Raw genomic sequence first — 19,522 nt, forward strand, 5'->3', positions numbered from 1 at the left:
CTTATACGAGTCCTCTTGTCATGTACTAACATGCAAGCAGAATCTCAGTCTCTGTAATGACAATGTGACAAAGAATGAATGGGAACTGTTTATGCTGAAAATTTGCAGCGCCTTACAATTTCTCCAAAAGTGATGTCATTACACTTGGAGCAGTAGTTCACTAAGAGAAGAGGGAGGAAGTGAAATGGTTGTGGCATTGTTGAAGGACATATCCTGGCATTCATCTGATATGGTTCAGAAAAATAAATGATGATGAAGGTGTAGGCGCAAGACAGCAAAGTCTTTAGTGCCCGTACTAAAATGTTATGAGACAAATGGGGTTAAAGGGCAAAAAGATTAAAACCTCAACTACAAGGAAAAACAGAAACAATTCCCTAAGAGAACACACACACACACACACACACACACACACACACACACACACACAGAGAGAGAGAGAGAGAGAGAGAGAGAGAGAGAGAGAGAGAGAGAGAGAGAGACCATGTGTTCAGGGACACTGACCAGATTGGAGGCAGGTTGGGGTCACTTTATCTGGCCTGAGTGACTGGCATCAGGTACGTCACAACTGGATAGCTGACCTCCACAACTCCAGCTTATTGTCCCTTGCTGCCAGCCACTTCTCCTCCCACAATTTCATGGATCTCAGACAACTACGAAATTACAGCCAGCAAGGGAATGGCACATTGTGTCATGTCATGTCTTTGCAGGCCTCCTTAGTGCTCAGTCTGCACATTCATTTCTCCAAATTCCCACATGCCCTGGTACTCAGCAGAATAATGCTTGCTGTTTGTAATGCATTAGTATGACCAGCTTCTCTGCTGGGTACACATGCTGCAATGATTGAAGGGCACTTAGGTAATTGGAGTAGAAGAGAAACGGTTTGTCTTTAAGATGCCTCATCTGCTCCAGTGCCTTCAGGATTGCATAGAACTCTGTGGAAAAAACAGATGAATCCCGAAGACATGGTTGGGGAACAATACTGAACAGCCACAGGAATACTCTTGTTTGGAACCACCAGTGTACACAACTTTAAAACTGTGATACTCCTATCTAAAGTGTTAAGAAAACAACAGAGATTGATACATAAAACTTTGAGTTCAGTCTTTCTTATAATGCGACAAGTCTAAAATAATTCTGGGCATCTCTATGAGCCAACGTGAAGATCTGCTCCAACCCTCATATAAAACTCCACACCAGTCTAAAAGGCAATCCTTCGCGTGAATCCCATAGGACCTAGTTGCTTGTTGTCAATGAAGAAAAGATTTTTCATTGGTGGACAAGCAACATTTTGATATGCAGGTGTGTATGGAGTGGACAGAGTTTTACAGGTCTGTCTCACCATGAAGTGTCATCATCTGATGTAAAGTAGTGGCTCACTAGCCTCAGCCCAATGTCATGGTATAGGGCTGGTTCTAAAGCCCCTAGTGGACAGCCGAATTCCTTCATGGTGCACTACATCAAACATTTTTAAATAAGAGGGTCTTGCAGCCCCATACAATGTGCTCCCATAATCAAGCCAAGAATGCATGAAGGCCCAGTAAAGCTTTTACAGACAAGTTCAGTCTGCTCCCATAAATTGTGGCTAAGAAATTTTATAATATTGAATGCTCTTAGGGACCACCTTTCAGAGCCCTAATGTGTGGCCACCACGTAAGTTTAGAGTCCCACAAAACACAATGTGTCTTTAAAATTAAGAGCTGTGTTCCCACCTGCAAATAACAACAGTTTGAAACAGAACATGAACTGTTTAAAAGGACACAGACAGACATCTCGATGGAGAGATTAAAATTCCTTTTCACCACCCTTTCGTTCACCAACAGTCAGTTGCAACATCAGTTATTGTTGCAGGGCTTGAGGAGGAACCAAAGAGACAAAAGTTGTCAATGAACTAAGAACACTGGACAGGATGTTTAACAACCAGTGTGTTATTATTACTACCTAGACGAACAAAGTCACATTTAAAACAGAATTTGATGGACACACTTCTCTTGCTCAAAGCAATCAGAGAGGATGTCATCAACTTGATACCTAAAAATCCCAAGATGAGAGGAAGGACTGTATAAATACAGGAAAACATCCCCGTAAAACCCATCCCTGGAGCTACCTGTGGATAATAAGCCCCCAGGTAGTATCGTAGGCCTTTCTGAAATAAAAAATATATACCCATAAGGTGATGCCAGTGCAGGAACGCCTGTTGTATAGCCAATTCTAGCCAGACTCCTAAGATTCAGATAAGGCAGTTGACCATCCACTGTAAGATTTTTACCATGCACCACTACAATAATTACTAGGGTATCTGTGTTTCTTTACAGGTTTCAAAAGGGGAATTAAAATAACCTCTTGCCCTGAGTCAGGTGTGTGTTCTGAAGCCCGAATGCGGATAAAAATGGCAAAGAGGATTTCTATGCTCCACCCAGCAAAGTGCCATAATACACTATAAGGGAACCCTATCGTGACCAGGTGATGGTTCACAAGCTGCAGATATTGCAAAACCCAGGTCTCACATGGAGAAGTGGACAGCTGTATTCTTCATCAGTGGTGGAGCTGAAGTCTCAACCTTCCATCTCAGCAGTCACCCTATAGTGCTGGAAACTTAAACCCTGACTGGCAATGGTGTTAACTGTGGCAAAAATAGGCCACCATTGTCTGGCCAGTGTCTCACATGTTGGTTTGGAGACTTATTTACCATTACGGCAGCCATTGGGCACCTCCATCTTGTCCTGGATATCCTCCTGATAGTCTCCCATATGACTGTGCTTTTAGTGGGGAAAGTTTATGGTGGTCAGGAACAGATACCACGCTCTTTTTTTCGTGTTTTTAAAAATTTTGTGGCATTTTGCTCTCACTACACAAAAGGCTGCGAAGTTCTCTCTGATTTGCTGGCATTTTAAACTACACAGAGCCACCCATTTCGTCCAGATTGCAGAGTGGAATTCCTCACTCCGTCAAGGGACTAGTTGTCTTTACAGATGGTATGAATACTGAAGAGAAAAGCAATGTGGTGGATAATTTGGTAATATGACCGATTATGGCATTCAAACACAGCAAGCTTGCTGTAAAGTGTTCAGTCACACCTACTGATCAACCACTGTGACACCCTTCTTTCAGGTACCACTCAGTCTAGCAGATAAATCTAGATAGGTAGGTAATTGAAGAGCATCAAAGCTCATTGTGTGCATTGAAATCCCCAGAGAGGAGGAAGGGTTGGGTGACCTGAGTAAGGAGTTCACTGAGCATACAAGGGTTGTTTTTTAAGTAAGGGCCATTCGCACGTATAGACCCGTAGTTCGCGCGGACACCACAACAAGCCACCGCGCCACTTGCCGGCATCCTTCCCGTTCACACTGATGCAAGTTGCAGATCTGTAGCTCACGTGTATGCATCACTGTGCTACTTTATAATGTTTACGATTATTGAATCGCACGCCGCATGTGAGATACGGTCAGTGATACGTTTTTTGACTGCGAGAAGCCTATCAGCTGCAGAAATTCATCGTCAGTTAACAGAAGTTTATGGCTTGAATGCAATGAGTGAAGGTAAAGTGCATCAATGGGTTAGAGAGTTTAAAAATGGCCATCAAAACGTCCATGACGAAGAACACTCAGGCAGGCCCTCTGTGATCACTGATGATTTGGTGGCTGCAGTCAAAACAAAGATTCGTAAGGACAGAAGATTCACAATTTCCACTCTCTCTTTAGAATTTCCACAAGTTTCATGATTGGCTTTGTACAAAATTGTGTCTGAAAACCTAAGCTTTAAGAAACTGTGTTCTCGGTGGGTACCCAGACTCCTGACAGAGGACCACAAAGGGAAAAGATTTGCCACTTCATTGGACTTTTTGATTCATTACGAGGAAGAAAGGGATGACATGTTGAGTCAAATTGTCACTGGAGATGAAACATGGGTATCCCATATTACTCCTGAAAGCAAGCAACAATCGATTGAATGGCAACACACAGCCTCACCCGTCAAGGTCAAAGCCAAACAGACGCTGTCAAAGCGCAAGATTATGGCAACTGTGTTCTGGGACCGGCGCGGTGTTTTGCTAGTGGACTTTATGTCACAAGGAACAACAATCAACTCAGATGCCTAATATGCAACTCTAAAGAAGGTCTGCAGAGCAATTCAAAGCAAAAGGCATGGCATGTTGACAAAAGGAGTTTTGCTCCTGCACGATAACGCTAGGCCTCACATCTCTCAAAAGACTCGAGATTTGATTTATTCTTTTGGCTGGGAAGTTTTGAACCATGCAGCACACAGCCCTGACCTTGCTCCTAGCGATTTTCTCTTTTTCCGGTACCTGAAACACCAACTTGGTGGGCAGTGCTTCAATGACGAAATTGAAGTGAAAGCAGCCATGAACTCTTGGCTGGTGGAGCAGGCGGCCGAATTCATTGAAGAGGGAATTAAAAACTTAGTTGTACGGTATGACAAGTGCTTAAATAAACAAGGCAACTATGTAGAAAAAAAGGTAAAAGTGTGTAGAATCAGAAAATAAAAGTTTTTTAGAAAAGTATTTGTATCTTTTTTAAAATAAAAACGGCCCTTACTTAAAAAAACAACCCTCGTATCTTCCTTTAGCACTTCATGTGGTGCATGTAGAGAGAACATACTGTTAACTTATGATGCACATTTACTGGTACAGCAACTGCTTGCAGGCTGGTTGTAAAGGAAAGAAGTGAGGAGTGGTTTTTGTGAAAATAGCCACTCCACCTCTAGCTCTCCACTAAGATTGTCCTTTTTGTGGAGAGTTTACCTATGTAGCTCAGGGGCACCAGTAAAATGTCTCTCTTGAAGACAGATGCATACACTGATCTTCCTTGTGTTAATAGACGTAGTTTGTCCTCTTGTGTTCTGAACCCATTCCAGTTACATGTAAGTATGAGAGCCATCTGAACTGTGAGGTTCTCCTCTGTTTGTGCTTCTGTAAGGCTAAACTGATAAATAGTGATTGTGATTGCCAATCTTTTTTACAATCATGGAAGTTGTACTCGAATCCTGTGATTAATCCTGGTTTATCTTTTCAGTCACTTCAAGGTAAGAAAAGGAAAATGAGCAGTGCATAACATGAAGCAAAACATAGTACACAAAGTACTTGGTATTGGCTGTCACACAATTGCTTCTTGTTGTTAACAGTGTTGTAAAAGAGGTAGCACAGGTCCATCCACTATCACTACCTTACGCAACCATAGCTCAAAACACCACCACCACCACGAAACCTTGTTCTCAAAAAATGTGTGTGGCTGGAATTTTACAGCACATTTTTCATTGTTGTGCCAATGAAGAATGATCATACAGAATTACTATCATAAAAACCCATCTGGGACTGTTTGGTTCAACTGAAATGTAACAATTATCATAGTTTGTTGGCGATATATGTAACATTCTTTGTGTTTCTTAAAGTGTTATAGCGTAGTGATTAATGCACAATGAGTTATTAATTGTTCAGATGAATAGTTGATGTATGTAGAAAATTAAACAGAATATCAAAAACAGTAAATAATGAAGCACACTATTTTCAGTAATGCCTATTATAAAACAAACTTCACCAATAACAATAAAGTTAGCTTTCACTTGAGCTGTGTGAATATTTCTCTACTTTATTTTATGTTACTGTAGCTGAGCTTAACTTTCATTTTGTAGATACTTCTCTCAGTGTGTAGGTATTAATATCGAGCTACAAGAATAATGAAACAGAGTGGCCTTAAAGTATGTAGAATATACATTTTACAGCCAACCAGCTAATTTTCTGGGGGTTTCTATTGATATTTGGGAAATTCAAATATAAATAAATAATAATGAATTGGGGGAAGTAGTATACTGATGATGGCCCTACAATCATCTGCCATTTCTATTCAGACGTTTCAAGTGATCCACCACATGATTCTCATGAGCAAATGAACATACAACACATAGTAACTTCAATTTAAGGAAGTCAGAATGTAGCAGTTTCATACCTGACATTCTTTTCTCTTACAGGTTTCAAGCATACTATCAGAATCATTGTCACCAGCAAATGAGCCTTCAGTATTCACTATCTTAGATGCAGTAATTCAGAACGCAGTGATCGTATAGTTTCAAGTGCAAGTAATGGGCCTACTTCAGCAGAGAAATCTAAATGCTCAGAAGCAGATATTCTCAATCCAACAAGAACAGCAAGGATGTAAGCTGGTCCCAAACTGTCCCAAAAAAGAATAAAATACATTGTTGTTGTTGTTGTTGTTGTTTTCAGCCCTGAGACTGGTTTGATGCAGCTCTCTATGCTACTCTATTCTGTGCAAGCTGCTTCATCTCCCAGTACCTGCTGCAACCTACATCCTTCTGAATCTGCTTAGTGTATTCATCTCTTGATCTCCCTCTACAATTTTTACCCTCCACGCTGCCCTCCAATACTAAATTGGTGATCCCTTGATGCCTTAGAAAATGTCCTACCAACCGGTCCCTTCTTCTTGTCAAGTTGTTCCACAAACTCCTCTTCTCCCCAATTCTGTTCAATACCTCCTCATTAGTTATGTGATCTACCCATCTAATATTCAGCATTCTTCTGTAGCACCACATTTCGAAAGCTTCTTTTCTCTTCTTATCCAAACTATTTATCGTCCATGTTTAACTTCCATACATGGCTACATTCCATACAAATACTTTCAGAAACGACTTCCTGACACTTAAATCTATACTCGATGTTAACAAATTTCTCTTCTTCAGAAACGCTTTCCTTGCCATTGCCAATCTACATTTTATATCCTCTCTACTTCGACCATCATTAGTTATTTTGCTCCCCAAATAGCAAAACTCTTTTACCATTTCAAGTGTCATTTCCTAATCTAATTCCCTGAGCATCACCCAACTTAATTGACTACATTCCATTATCCTCGTTTTGCTTTTCGTTAATGTTCATCTTATACCCTCCTTTCAAGACACTGTCCATTCCATTGAACTGCTCTTCCAGGTCCTTTGCTGTCTCTGACAGAATTACGATGTCATTGGTTAACCTTAAAAGTTTTTATTTCTTCTCCATGGATTTTAAGACCTACTCCGAATTTTTCTTTTGTTTAATTTACTGCTTGCTCAATATACCGATTAAATAACAGGGATAGGCTACAACCCTGTCTCACTCCCTTCACAACCACTACTTCCCTTTCATGTCCCTCGACCCTTAAAACAGCCATCTGGTTTCTGTACAAATTGTAAATAGCCTTTCACTCCCTGTATTTTACTGCTGCCACCTTCAGAATTTGAACGAGAGTATTCCAGTCAACATTGTCAGAAGCTTTCTCTAAGTCTGCAAATGCTAGAAACGTAGGGTTGCCTTTTCTTAATCTAGCTTCTAAGATAAGTCGTAGCGTCAGTATCGCCTCACGTGTTCCAACATTTCGACGGAATCCAAACTGATCTTCCCTGAGGTCGACTTCTATCAGCTTTTACATTTGTCTGTAAAGAATTCGTGTTAGTATTTTGCAGCTGTGACTTATTAAACTGATAGTTCATCAATTTTCACACCTGTCAACACCTACTTTTATAGGATTGGAATTATTATATCCTTCTTGAAGTCTGAGGGTATTACACCTGTCTCATACATTTTGCTCACCATATGGTAGAGTTTTGTCAGGGCTGGCTCTCCCAAAGGCTGTCAGTAGTTCTAATGGAATGTTGTCTACTCCCGGGGCCTTGTTTCGACTTAGGTCTTTCAGTGCTCTGTCAAACTCTTCACGCTGTATCATACTTCCCATTTCATCTTCATCTGCATCCTCTTTCATTTCCATAATATTGCCCTCAAGTACATCGCCGTTGTATAGACCCTCTATATATTCCTTCCACCTTTTTGCTTTCCCTTCTTTACTTAGAACTGGGTTTCCATCTGAGCTCTTGATATTCATAAAAGTGTTTCTCTTTTCTGCAAAGGTCTCTTTAATTTTCCTGTAGGCAGTATCTATCTTACACCTAGTGAGATAAGCCTCTACATCCTTACATTTGTCCTCTAGCCATGCCTGTTTAGCCATTTTGCACTTCCTATCGATCTCATTTTTGAGACGTTTGTATTCCTTTTTGCCTGCTTCATTTACTGCACTTTCATATTTTCTCCTTTCATCAATTAAATTCAATATTTCTTCTGTCAGCCAAGGATTTCTACTAGCTCTCGTCTTTTTACGTACTTGATCCTCTGCTGCCTTCACTACGTCATCCCTCAAAGCTACCCATTCTTCTTCTACTGTATTTCTTTCCCCTATTCTTGTCAATTTTCCACTTATGCTCTCCCAGAAACTCTGTACAACCTCTGGTTTAGTCAATTTATCCAGGTCCCATCTCCTTAAATTCCCACCTTTTTGCAGTTTCTTCAGTTTTACTCCACAGTTCATAACCAATAGATTGTGGTCAGAGTCCACATCTGCCCCTGGAAATGTCTTACAATTTAAAACCTGGTTCCTAAATCGCTGTCTTATAATTATATACTCTATCTGAAACCTGTCAGAAACCAAAAAGTAGAAAAAATGACAATGTATGATCAGTTGCAGCTGTTTAAAATGCGGTGGTGTCATATGATCAAACTCCAAGGGAAAGTCAAAAGGTGCAAGTAAACATCCTGAATAATGCTGTAAAGATAGATTCTATGAGCACAGGTTATGAAATAATAAGAAAGCATGCTAAAAAAGGTAAAGCAGATCCTTCTGTGTAGTAACAAAATGAAGTTAAATTTCTAGACTGAAAAGCATCTAATATGTAAGCACTGTTGGTAAGAAAAGATGACAACAAATTAAACAACAACATAACCTAGGAAAATGGATCCAAGGTGATCATTGAAATTCTGTTGAAAATCAATATCTGAGGAGAATTGTAATAAAATACTTGATGTACATTCTGGTCCACTTTGACCTGGGAACAACAGAAAGTGTATTGCTACCCTAGTTCACAGGAAAGAAGTTAAGCAAAAGACCACAGTTGGAGAATCAAGAAGAAAATGTAGACTTTACTATGACTCAAAAGTGCATGATGCTGTGTTACCAGTGTATAAAGAAATGTTCCTTTCAATTTATGGAATTGGTGAATGTTGGGTAAAACAGAGTAAACAGGATAATTGTTTCAAAACAGGAAAAACAGAAAGAAGAAAGTTATGCACTGAAATAAAATATTCATACATTTTAGGTAAAATTTCCAAGTTGCCATCCTGTTATTGCTAAGCATCTACTTCCAAGATTTATTTGCAGCCACATTTTTCATCATTTATTGAACTGATAAGAGCATTCAAAGGTGATTGCATTAGCCATAGTACTGAACCAAAGCCGTACACTGGATCAGTTGCAATTTCTGCACCAAAGTATCACGAGTTAATGTGTTAAAATCAGTTATTCCAAGAGATTATAATCCTTACTATGAAGGTCTTCTTTACCAATAATGTCAAGCAAATTGTGGGGTAAACACAAAGAACTTTTCCATACTTTTCATTTTTGTGTGAAAAGGCTTTAAACTGAAATTAAATTTGTTTTGTGTGTTTGTATGCTCAGTTCTATAACATTAAAAGCTATCTGAATGCGAAACACTAACTTCTTGTATGTTAACAATGTTTTGTTGTAAAACTTTGTATTTTGTTAAATAAGGCCATACACATCATAAAACTGCCTATTAGCTCTTCTCCAGTATTACTTGTGTTTTAGTTGCCAGTTTTAGCACACTTCTCCAATATTACATTAACTTAAGGGATATGTGGTAATGTGACTGTGCAGGTGACAGGTGACAGTGAGGTTGGGCGTGAGTGAGTTATTCTGTAGGATTTATCCCTCCCTGTTTAATGACCTTTTTAGTCATTGTGGTCACATTTGTTCTTACCGATTTTTGTCTGGGTGCTATAACCTTGCCACTGAGTACCTGCAAACACACACACACACACACACACACACACACACACAAAGAGAGAGAGAGAGAGAGAGAGAGAGAGAGAGAGAGAGAGAGAGAGAGAGAGAGATTTCTGACACCTGTGTTTCTGGAAATGCCTGCAGGTAGAGTGCAAATTATTTTCTATAGCACACATCAATGGCACATCAGTGACGCCTTTCTCATTTGACCTCACAGCACAGATACACTGGATTCGGTTACATGAATGGCACACAATCCTCATTTAATACATAATGGAAATGCAGAAAAGTGGAAATGTGAAGTTAATGGTCAATAATTAGAAGACTACTTTAGATGCTCCATCAATCAAAACATAATACAAGCAGATCTGTGTGCTCACTTTCAATCTGAAATTAAACATCTTAACACTGTGTTTGGAAATGAGCTACTCAATACAGAAAATAAAAACTGCATTTGTCAGCACAAAACAGACATGAAATCCTTGCATTGTGAAGCAGCAGCCAATAGAGTAGCCATACCTGTCCCAAAAAAGAATAAAATACATTGTTGTTGTTGTTGTTGTTGTTTTCAGCCCTGAGACTGGTTTGATGCAGCTCTCTATGCCACACTATTCTGTGCAAGCTGCTTCATCTCCCAGTACCTGCTGCAACCTACATCCTTCTGAATCTGCTTAGTGTATTCATCTCTTGATCTCCCTCTACAATTTTTACCCTCCACGCTGCCCTCCAATACTAAATTGGTGATCCCTTGATGCCTTAGAAAATGTCCTACCAACCAGTCCCTTCTACTTGTCAAGTTGTTCCACAAACTCCTCTTCTCCCCAATTCTATTCAATACCTCCTCATTAGTTATGTGATCTACCCATCTAATCTTCAGCATTCTTCTGTAGCACCACATTTCGAAAGCTTCTATTCTCTTCTTGTCAAAACTAGTTATCGTCCATGTTTCACTTCCATACATGGCTACACTCCAAACAAATACTTTCAGGAACGACTTCCTGATACATAAATCTATATTCGATGTTAACAAATTTCTCTTCTTCAGAAATGCTTTCCTTGCCATTGCCAATCTACATTTTATATCCTCTCTACTTCGACCATCATCAGTTATTTTACTTCCTAAATAGCAAAACTCCTTTACTACTTTAAGTGTCTCATTTCCTAATCTAATTCCCTCAGCATCACCCAATTTAATTTGACTACATTCCATTATCCTCGTTTTGCTTTTGTTAATGTTCATCTTATATCCTCCTTTCAAGACACTGTCCATTCCGTTCAACTGCTCTTCCAAGTCCTTTGCTGTCTCTGACAGAATTACAATGTCATCGGCGAACCTCAAAGTTTTTACTTCGTCTCCATGAATTTTAATACCTACTCCAAATTTTTCTTTTGTTTCCTTTACTGCTTGCTCAATATACAAATTGAATAACATCGGGGAGAGGCTACAACCCTGTCTCACTCCTTTCCCAACCACTGCTTCCCTTTCATGCCCCTTGACTCTTATGACTGCCATCTGGTTTCTGTACAAATTATAAATAGCCATTCGCTCCCTGTATTTTACCCCTGCCACCTTTAGAATTTGAAAAAGAGTATTCCACTCAATATTGTCAAAAGCTTTCTCTAAGTCTACAAATGCTAGAAACGTAGGTTTGCCTTTTCTTAATCTTTCTTCTAAGATAAGTCGTAAGGTCAGTATTGCCTCACGTGTTCCAACATTTCGACGGAATCCAAGCTGATCCTCCCCGAGGTCTGCATCTACCAGTTTGTCCATTCGTCTGTAAAGAATTCGCGTTAGTATTTTGCAGCCGTGGCTTATTAAACTGATAGTTCGGTAATTTTCACATCTGTCAGCACCTGCTTTCTTTGGGATTGGAATTATTATATTCTTCTTGAAGTCTGAGGGTATTTCGCCTGTCTCATACATCTTGCTCACCAGCTGGTAGAGTTTTGTCAGGACTGGTTGTCCCAAGGCCGTCAGTAGTTCTAATGGAATGTTGTCTACTCCGGAGGCCTTGATTCGACTCAGGTCTTTCAGTGCTCTGTCAAACTCTTCACGCAGTATCATACTTCCCATTTCATCTTCATCTACATCCTCTTTCATTTCCATAACATTGCCCTCAAGTACATCGCCGTTGTATAGACCCTCTATATATTCCTTCCACCTTTTTGCTTTCCCTTCTTTACTTAGAACTTGGTTTCCATCTGAGCTCTTGATATTCATAAAAGTGTTTCTCTTTCCTGCAAAGGTCTCTTTAATTTTCCTGTAGGCAGTATCTATCTTACCCCTAGTGAGATAAGCTTCTACATCCTTACATTTGTCCTCTAGCCATCCCTGTTTAGCCATTTTGCACTTCCTGTCGATCTCATTTTTGAGACGTTTGTATTCCTTTTTGCCTGCTTCATTTACTGCATTTTATATTTTCTCCTTTCATCAATTAAATTCAATATTTCTTCTGTTACCCAAGGATTTCTAGCAGCCCTCGTCTTTGTACCTACTTTATCCTCTGCTGCCTTCACTACTACATCCCTCAGAGCTACCCACTCTTCTTCTACTGTATTTCTTTCCCCTATTCCTGTCAATTGTTCTCTTATGCTCTCCCTGAAACTGTGTACAACCTCTGGTTCTTTCAGTTTATCCAGGTCCCATCTCCATAAATCCCCACATTTTTGCAGTTTCTTCAGTTTTAATCTACAGGTCATAACCAATAGATTGTGGTCAGAGTCCACATCTGCCCCTGGAAATGTCTTACAACTTAAAACCTGATTCCTAAATCTCTGTCTTACCATTATATAATCTATCTGATACCTTTTAGTATCTCCAGGGTTCTTCCACGTATACAACCTTCTTTCATGATTCTTAAACCAAGTGTTAGCTATGATTAAGTTGTGCTCTGTGCAAAATTCTACTAGGCGGCTTCCTCTTTCATTTCTTAGCCCCAATCCATATTCACCTACTATGTTTCCTTCTCTCCCTTTTCCTACACTCGAATTCCAGTCACCCATTACTATTAAATTTTCGTCTCCCTTCACTATCTGAATAATTTCTTTTATTTCATCGTACATTTCTTCAATTTCTTCATCATCTGCAGAGCTAGTTGGCATATAAACTTGTACTACTGTAGTAGGTGTGGGCTTCGTATCTATCTTGGCCACAATAATGCGTTCACTATGCTGTTTGTAGTAGCTTACCCGCATTCCTATTTTCCTATTCATTATTAAACCTACTCCTGCATTACCCCTATTTGATTTTGTGTTTATAACCCTGTAGTCACCTGACCAAAAGTCTTGTTCCTCCTTCCACCGAACTTCACTAATTCCCACTATATCTAACTTTAACCTATCCATTTCCCTTTTTAAATTTTCTAACCTACCTGCCCGATTAAGGGATCTGACATTCCACGCTCCGATCCGTAGAACGCCAGTTTTCTTTCTCCTGATAACGACATCCTCCTGAGTAGTCCCCGCCCGGAGATCCGAATGGGGGACTATTTTACCTCCGGAATATTTTACCCAAGAGGATGCCATCTTCATTTAATCATACAGTAAAGCTGCATGTCCTCGGGAAAAATTACGGCTGTAGTTTCCCCTTGCTTTCAGCCGTTCGCAGTACCAGCACAGCAAGGCCGTTTTGGTTAATGTTGCAAGGCCAGATCAGTCAATCATCCAGACTGTTGCCCCTGCAACTACTGAAAAGGATGCTGCCCCTCTTCAGAAACCACACGTTTGTCTGGCCTCTCAACAGATACCCCTCCGTTGTGGTTGCACCTACAGTACAGCCATCTGTATCGCTGAGGCACGCAAGCCTCCCCACCAACGGCAAGGTCCATGGTTCATGGGGGGAAGTATTTACAACAGCCTAAATGGCAACATTATTGCTGCAACATCAAATAAGAGTCAGTATGTGAGTTCATACTACATTGAAAGATAGAACCTGACTATGACAGTGTATGAATGCTGATTAACTATGCAAGTACATTTTAATGATGACTGTTTAATGTATTTTACTATCGACAGCAGCGAAGCATGATAGCTTTTATTTTAGTTGACACCACAGAAGGATACTTCTGTGTAGACTGTTGCAAATAATGTTATGATAACTGAAGATAATCAGCTGATCAAAACCAGTAGTTAGTAAAGAATTAATTTACCATTAGCTCCTGGTAATTCTGTAATGATTTTTAACCCTTTAACAGTGGCAGCATAGTGCCAATTGAAAGCTTTAAGACTTATGCAGTTAATATGATTCTTCAGACAGAAAGGTTCATTCAGTATCCAGCCTCCTATGATAAGGAAGATTGTGGTTTAACATCCCATAGATAAAGCGGTCATTTGAGATGGTCATGTGGTACAAATACCCATATGTTTAATACTTTTGCAAACACTCATCTTGTCTACAATTTGGAACAATTACAACATTCAGGACTTCTATCACATTCTATTTCTTGCCAATACAACACTGAGCAGGGACAGACCAAATAGTGCCATGGAATAGCATAACCTTAACCATGGACTAAAATTTTTGCAATTTGTGTACACTTCATGGTTCATGGTGTGGGTTCCTGTAGTCATGTCCTAGTTCATGAACCACGGGCAACGTATGAGTGGCCAAGTAAGTGGTCCCAACAGTCGGGATACCAGTTACTTTGGAATAAGGCAGGGCATCTCGCACATATTCTGAGTCGTGGTCACCTTTGTGCTCGTACGGCAAAGACTACCAAATCCACCAGTTAGTCCCTCAACCGTTAGGGGTAAAACTCAATGGGACTCGGGGCAAGTAAGGCTAGCAACCTGCTTCCCCGATATTTTAAATATGATGCTGGCAACATTCAGAGCAAAATGCCTTGGACCTTTGAAGGTGACAGAGTCCCACCTCTAACTGACAAACCAGGGACTCCTAAGATACGACTTGGCAAACAAATGGTAATGAGATGGGGAGCTATTAATATCAATGGGGGCTACCCTGGGAAGAAGGTAGAGCTGGTAGAGGCTGCAAGTAAGATGGGGCTGGACGTTTTAGCTGTTAGTGACATTCGGGTAAGGGGTGAGAAAGAAGAGGAAGTGGGAGAATACAAGGTCTACCTGTCAGGAGTCAAAGCAGGAATAGCACAATGGGGTGTAGGGCTTTACATCAGGAAAGAAATGGAACTCAGCGTAATTGCAGTAAGGTATGTAAACGAATGACTGATGTGGATAGATTTGACAGCGTCTAGCAAGAAAATTAGGATTGTGTCAGTATACTCGCATTGTGAAGGGACAGATCAAGATAAGATGGATAGTTTTTATGAGGCACTCAGTGATGTAGTTGTTAGAGAAAGGACAAGGACAGTGTTCTGCTCATAGGTGATTTTAATGCCAGGATTGGAAATCGAACAGAAGGGTATGAAAAGGTTATAGGTAAATTTGGAGAGGATATGGAGGCCAACAGGAACGGGAAACAACTCTTGGATTTCTGTGCCAGTATGGGCTTAGTAATCACAAACTCCTTTTTTAAACATAAGAACATTCACAGGTATACTTGGGAAGGCAGGGGAACCAGATCTGTCATTGACTATATAATAACAGATCAGGAATTCAGGAAGGCTCTGAGGGACACATGTGTATTCAGGGGATTCTTTGATGACACTGATCATTATTTAATCTGCAGTGAAATTGGGATTGTGAGGCTGAAAGTGCAGGAGGTCAGGTCCATATGTAGGAGGATAAGAGTGGAGAAACTTCAGGATAAGGAAATTAGGCACAAGTATGTGACAGTGATCTCAAAAAGGTACCAGTTGGCTGAACGTAGTCAATTACAGTCATTGGAAAAGGAATGGACAAGGTACGGGGACACAGTACTAGAAGTAGCTTAAGAACGTCTTGGAACAGTAGTGTGTAAAAGCAGGAAGAAGCAAACAGCTTGGTGGAATGACACAGTCAAGGCAGCTTGTAAAAGGAAAAAGAAGGCGTATCAAAAATGGCTACATACTAGAATTCAGGTAGACAGAGAAAGTTATGTTGAAGAAAGAAACAAAGCCAAACAGATAATTGCAGCGTCCAAGAAGAAATCTTGGGAAGACTTTGGAAACAGGTTGGAGACTATGGGTCAAGCTTCTGGAAAACCATTCTGGAGTGTAATTAGCAGTCTTCAAAATGGAGGTAATAAGGAAATAAGTATTTTGGACAGGTTAGGAAAACTGCTGGTGAATCCTGTAGATGCCTTGGGCAGATGGAAGGAATATTTTGAAGAGTTGCTCAATGCAAGTGAAAATATGATCAGCAATGTTTCAGATTTCGAGGTAGGATGGGATAGGAATGATGATGGAAATAGGATCACATTTGAGGAAGTGGAGAAAATGGTCAATAGATTGCAGTGCAATAAAGCAGCTGGGGTGGATGAAATTAAGTCGGAACTCATCAAATACAGTGGAACGTCAGGTCTTAAATGGCTACAGAGGATAAATGAAATGGCCTGGGAGTCGGGACAGGTTCCATCATACTGGACAAAAGCAGTAATCACACCAATCTTTAAACATGGAAACAGAAAAGACTGTAACAACTACAGAGGTATCCCTCTAATCAGCGTTGTAGGTAAAATCTTCTCAGGTATTGTTGAAAGGAAAGTGCGAGTATTAGTTGAGGACCAATTGGATGAAAATCAGTGTGGGTTTAGGCCTCTTAGAGGTTGTCAGGACCAGATCTTTAGTTTACGGCAAATAATGGAGAAGGTTATGAGTGGAACAGGGAATTGTATCTATGCTTTATAGATCTAGAAAAGGCATATGACCGGGTTCCTAGGAGGAAGTTATTGTCTGTTCTACAAGATTATGGAATAGGAGGCAAACTTTTGCAAGCAATTAAAGGTCTTTACATGGATAGTCAAGCAGCAGTTAAGAGTTGACGGTAAATTGAGTTCATGGTTCAGAGTAGTTTCAGGGGTAAGACAAGGCTGCAACCTGTCTCCACTGTTGTTCATACTATTTATGGATCATATGTTGAAAACAATAGACTGGCTGGGTGAAATCAAGTTATGTGAACAAAAAATAAGCAGTCTTGCATATGCGGATGACTTAGTTGTGATGGCAGATTCGATTGGAAGTTTGCAAAGTAATATTTCAGAACTAGATCAGAAATGTAAGGACTATTGTATGAAGATTAGCATCTCCAAAACGAAAGTAATGTCAGTGGGCAAGAAATATAAACGGATTGAGTGCCAAATAGGAGGAACAAAGTTAGAACAGGTGGACAGTTTGAAGTACTTAGGATGCATATTCTCACAGAATGGCAACATAGTGAAAGAACTGGAAGCAAGGTGTAGCAAAGCTAATGCAGTGAGTGCTCAGCTACGATCTACTCTCTTCTGCAAGAAGGAAGTCAGTACTAAGACTATGTTATCTGTGTTCCGTTCAATCTTTCGACCAACTTTGTTGTATGGGAGCGAAAGCTGGGTGGATTCAGGTTACCTTATCAACAAGGTTGAGGTTACGGATATGAAAGTAGCTAGGATGATTGCAGGTACTAGCACATGGGAACAATGGCAGGAGGGTGTCCACAATGAGGAAATCAAAGAAAAACTGGGAATGAACTCTATAGATGTAGCAGTCAGGATGAACAGGCTTAGATGGTGGGGTCACGTTACACGCATGGGAGAAGCAAGGTTACCCAAGAGACTCATGGGTTCAGCAGTAGAGGGTAGGAGGAGTCGGGGCAGACCAAGGAGAAGGTACCTGGATTCAGTTAAGAATGATTTTGAAGTAATAGGTTTAACATCAGAAGAGGCACCAATGTTAGCACTGAATAGGGGATCACAGAGGAATTTCATAAGGCGGCTATGCTCCAGACTGAATGCTGAAAGGCATAATCAGTCTTAAATGATGATGATGATGATGATGATGATGATGATATACACCTCTCCAGCAGTGACTATAAAGACATGAGAGTAGACAAAGTAGGTACAAAACATTAGAGTTTGATACTGTATTATATGTCTTTGAACACAAGAAAGGTATTCAAATATTTATAAAAGAACCAGACCTTAATGCAAGAAAATGTAAAAACATTTAGAAAATGTGTGTAAATTCTGAGGAAAAACTTCAAGTCTGCATTCATTTACAGTAAGAATTCATTTGGTGGAAAATTCAGAACTCTCTCTGTTATGGTTACAACTGTGCTGCGCAGTGACAGAAGCAAAAGGATAGAAGCTTATGGCATGACTTTTTTTATTACTGTTCTAAAGGAGCAAGATGCACTTATAGTTGTCAATAAGAACAGTTTATTTTGAGCCCAGTTTCTTACTACTATAACCTAGTTTAGTGAATTGCTGTGTCATTTCATGCCTCAGAGAGAAGTAGCTGTAGTTATCTGCATACTCACTTGAAACAAAAATTGGAAAGCTAAATAAACTATTAATCTTCTGTTCACAGAACAAATACAAAAAATTGAGAAAAAGAATGTCTGACCACAATGGAACATAAGCTCCTGAAGGCACCACTGTGTCCCCCCCACCCCCAAAACTCAAACTTCAGTTGACCAAACTATGACCGCAGATTCATTATAACAACATAGAGCTGCCAAAACATGTGGAGCTGCAAAAATCTTTTAATTAAAACAAAATTCTCTTCAGAATGTAGACTCCTATCTTGAAAAAAAAAAGAGAGAAAATATCTCTCTTTCCACACATTAGCTTATTGGCAAGTAATTTTTTCACTCTAAAATGAGTAACATCACATAAACTGTAATTAACGAGATTCTTAACACATTTAGTGAAAGGCAATACATACATGTGCAATCAATGAGGAGCGATTTATCTTTCTGCAGTTCCTCCAAGTATGGACTTTTACCAGATGCTGATGCAATGACTTCAAGTAGTTTAGCTACTTCCAATGGTTCAATTTCATCAACATATTTATCAACAGTTTTAAGGATGAAAAATGAACGTCTTTTAAATTCTTCAGCAAGGAACAAAATAGTATCTGGTTGTATAGTTGGCAACTTTGCAGGTTCATCAATTTCTCCAGGTTTACATCCAACAGCTTCAAAAACTGCATCAAGAACAAATAGTCTTGGCTTATACTGAAGTTCCTTGTACACTGTTTGCAAATAGCCTTCTGTTCGGACTAGCATATCGGCAATGAATGACCTGCAAAAGAGAAACTTCAGCTGAGCTCAATATCTGGTAGCACTTATTTGTGCTCTCATTTCCACATCCTCAAATTCATTTATTTGGTCCACGTATTATACAGCATTCTATGATGTCAGCAACAATATGTTAATACTTACATTGGGTAAATTATGGTTACAATACATACAACATGTTTATAAGTTTTGCTTCATGGAATTCCTCTTATGTTGCACTTAACTCACAATCACGACATTTACAGTTTGGGCTTTCTGTTACAGAGTAAAAACAGTGATACAGTAAATACGACTTCACAGATTAACGAATTTATGCACTAAATTGTCTTCAATAGACTTTATACTTGGGAGGAGCTTACTGAACAGCTGAAGATCCATAGACAATACTAGTCTGCATTTGGTTTGCAGTGTGAGGTTTTTCAAGAATTTTATTGTCTCAAGAATACATAAGCAAGGTAGTGTGAGGATCTGCCATTTTCTGAAATTAGGTTTGCAAGAGTCTCTAGTTTTGCTTCCATTAGCAATCTTCATAGCTCTCTTCCTGATTTTGGAAATGTCAAGGC

The 19,522-nt window shown here is 39.7% G+C and overlaps 1 protein-coding gene across 1 annotated transcript in view; it reads right to left on the reverse strand.

Annotated features, from left to right (window-relative positions):
- Nucleotides 1-19,522, reverse strand: part of LOC126271970 (ataxin-10) — a 91,460-nt gene that overhangs the window by 19,628 nt on the left and 52,310 nt on the right. Inside the window, exon 4 of the mRNA XM_049974429.1 lies at nt 18,605-18,963. Within this exon, the coding sequence (XP_049830386.1) occupies nt 18,605-18,963 (359 nt within the window). The remainder of the gene's footprint in view (nt 1-18,604; nt 18,964-19,522) is intronic.

The sequence above is a fragment of the Schistocerca gregaria genome, chromosome 5 (genome assembly GCF_023897955.1).
Source record: "Schistocerca gregaria isolate iqSchGreg1 chromosome 5, iqSchGreg1.2, whole genome shotgun sequence".
Lineage (NCBI taxonomy): Eukaryota > Metazoa > Arthropoda > Insecta > Orthoptera > Acrididae > Schistocerca > Schistocerca gregaria.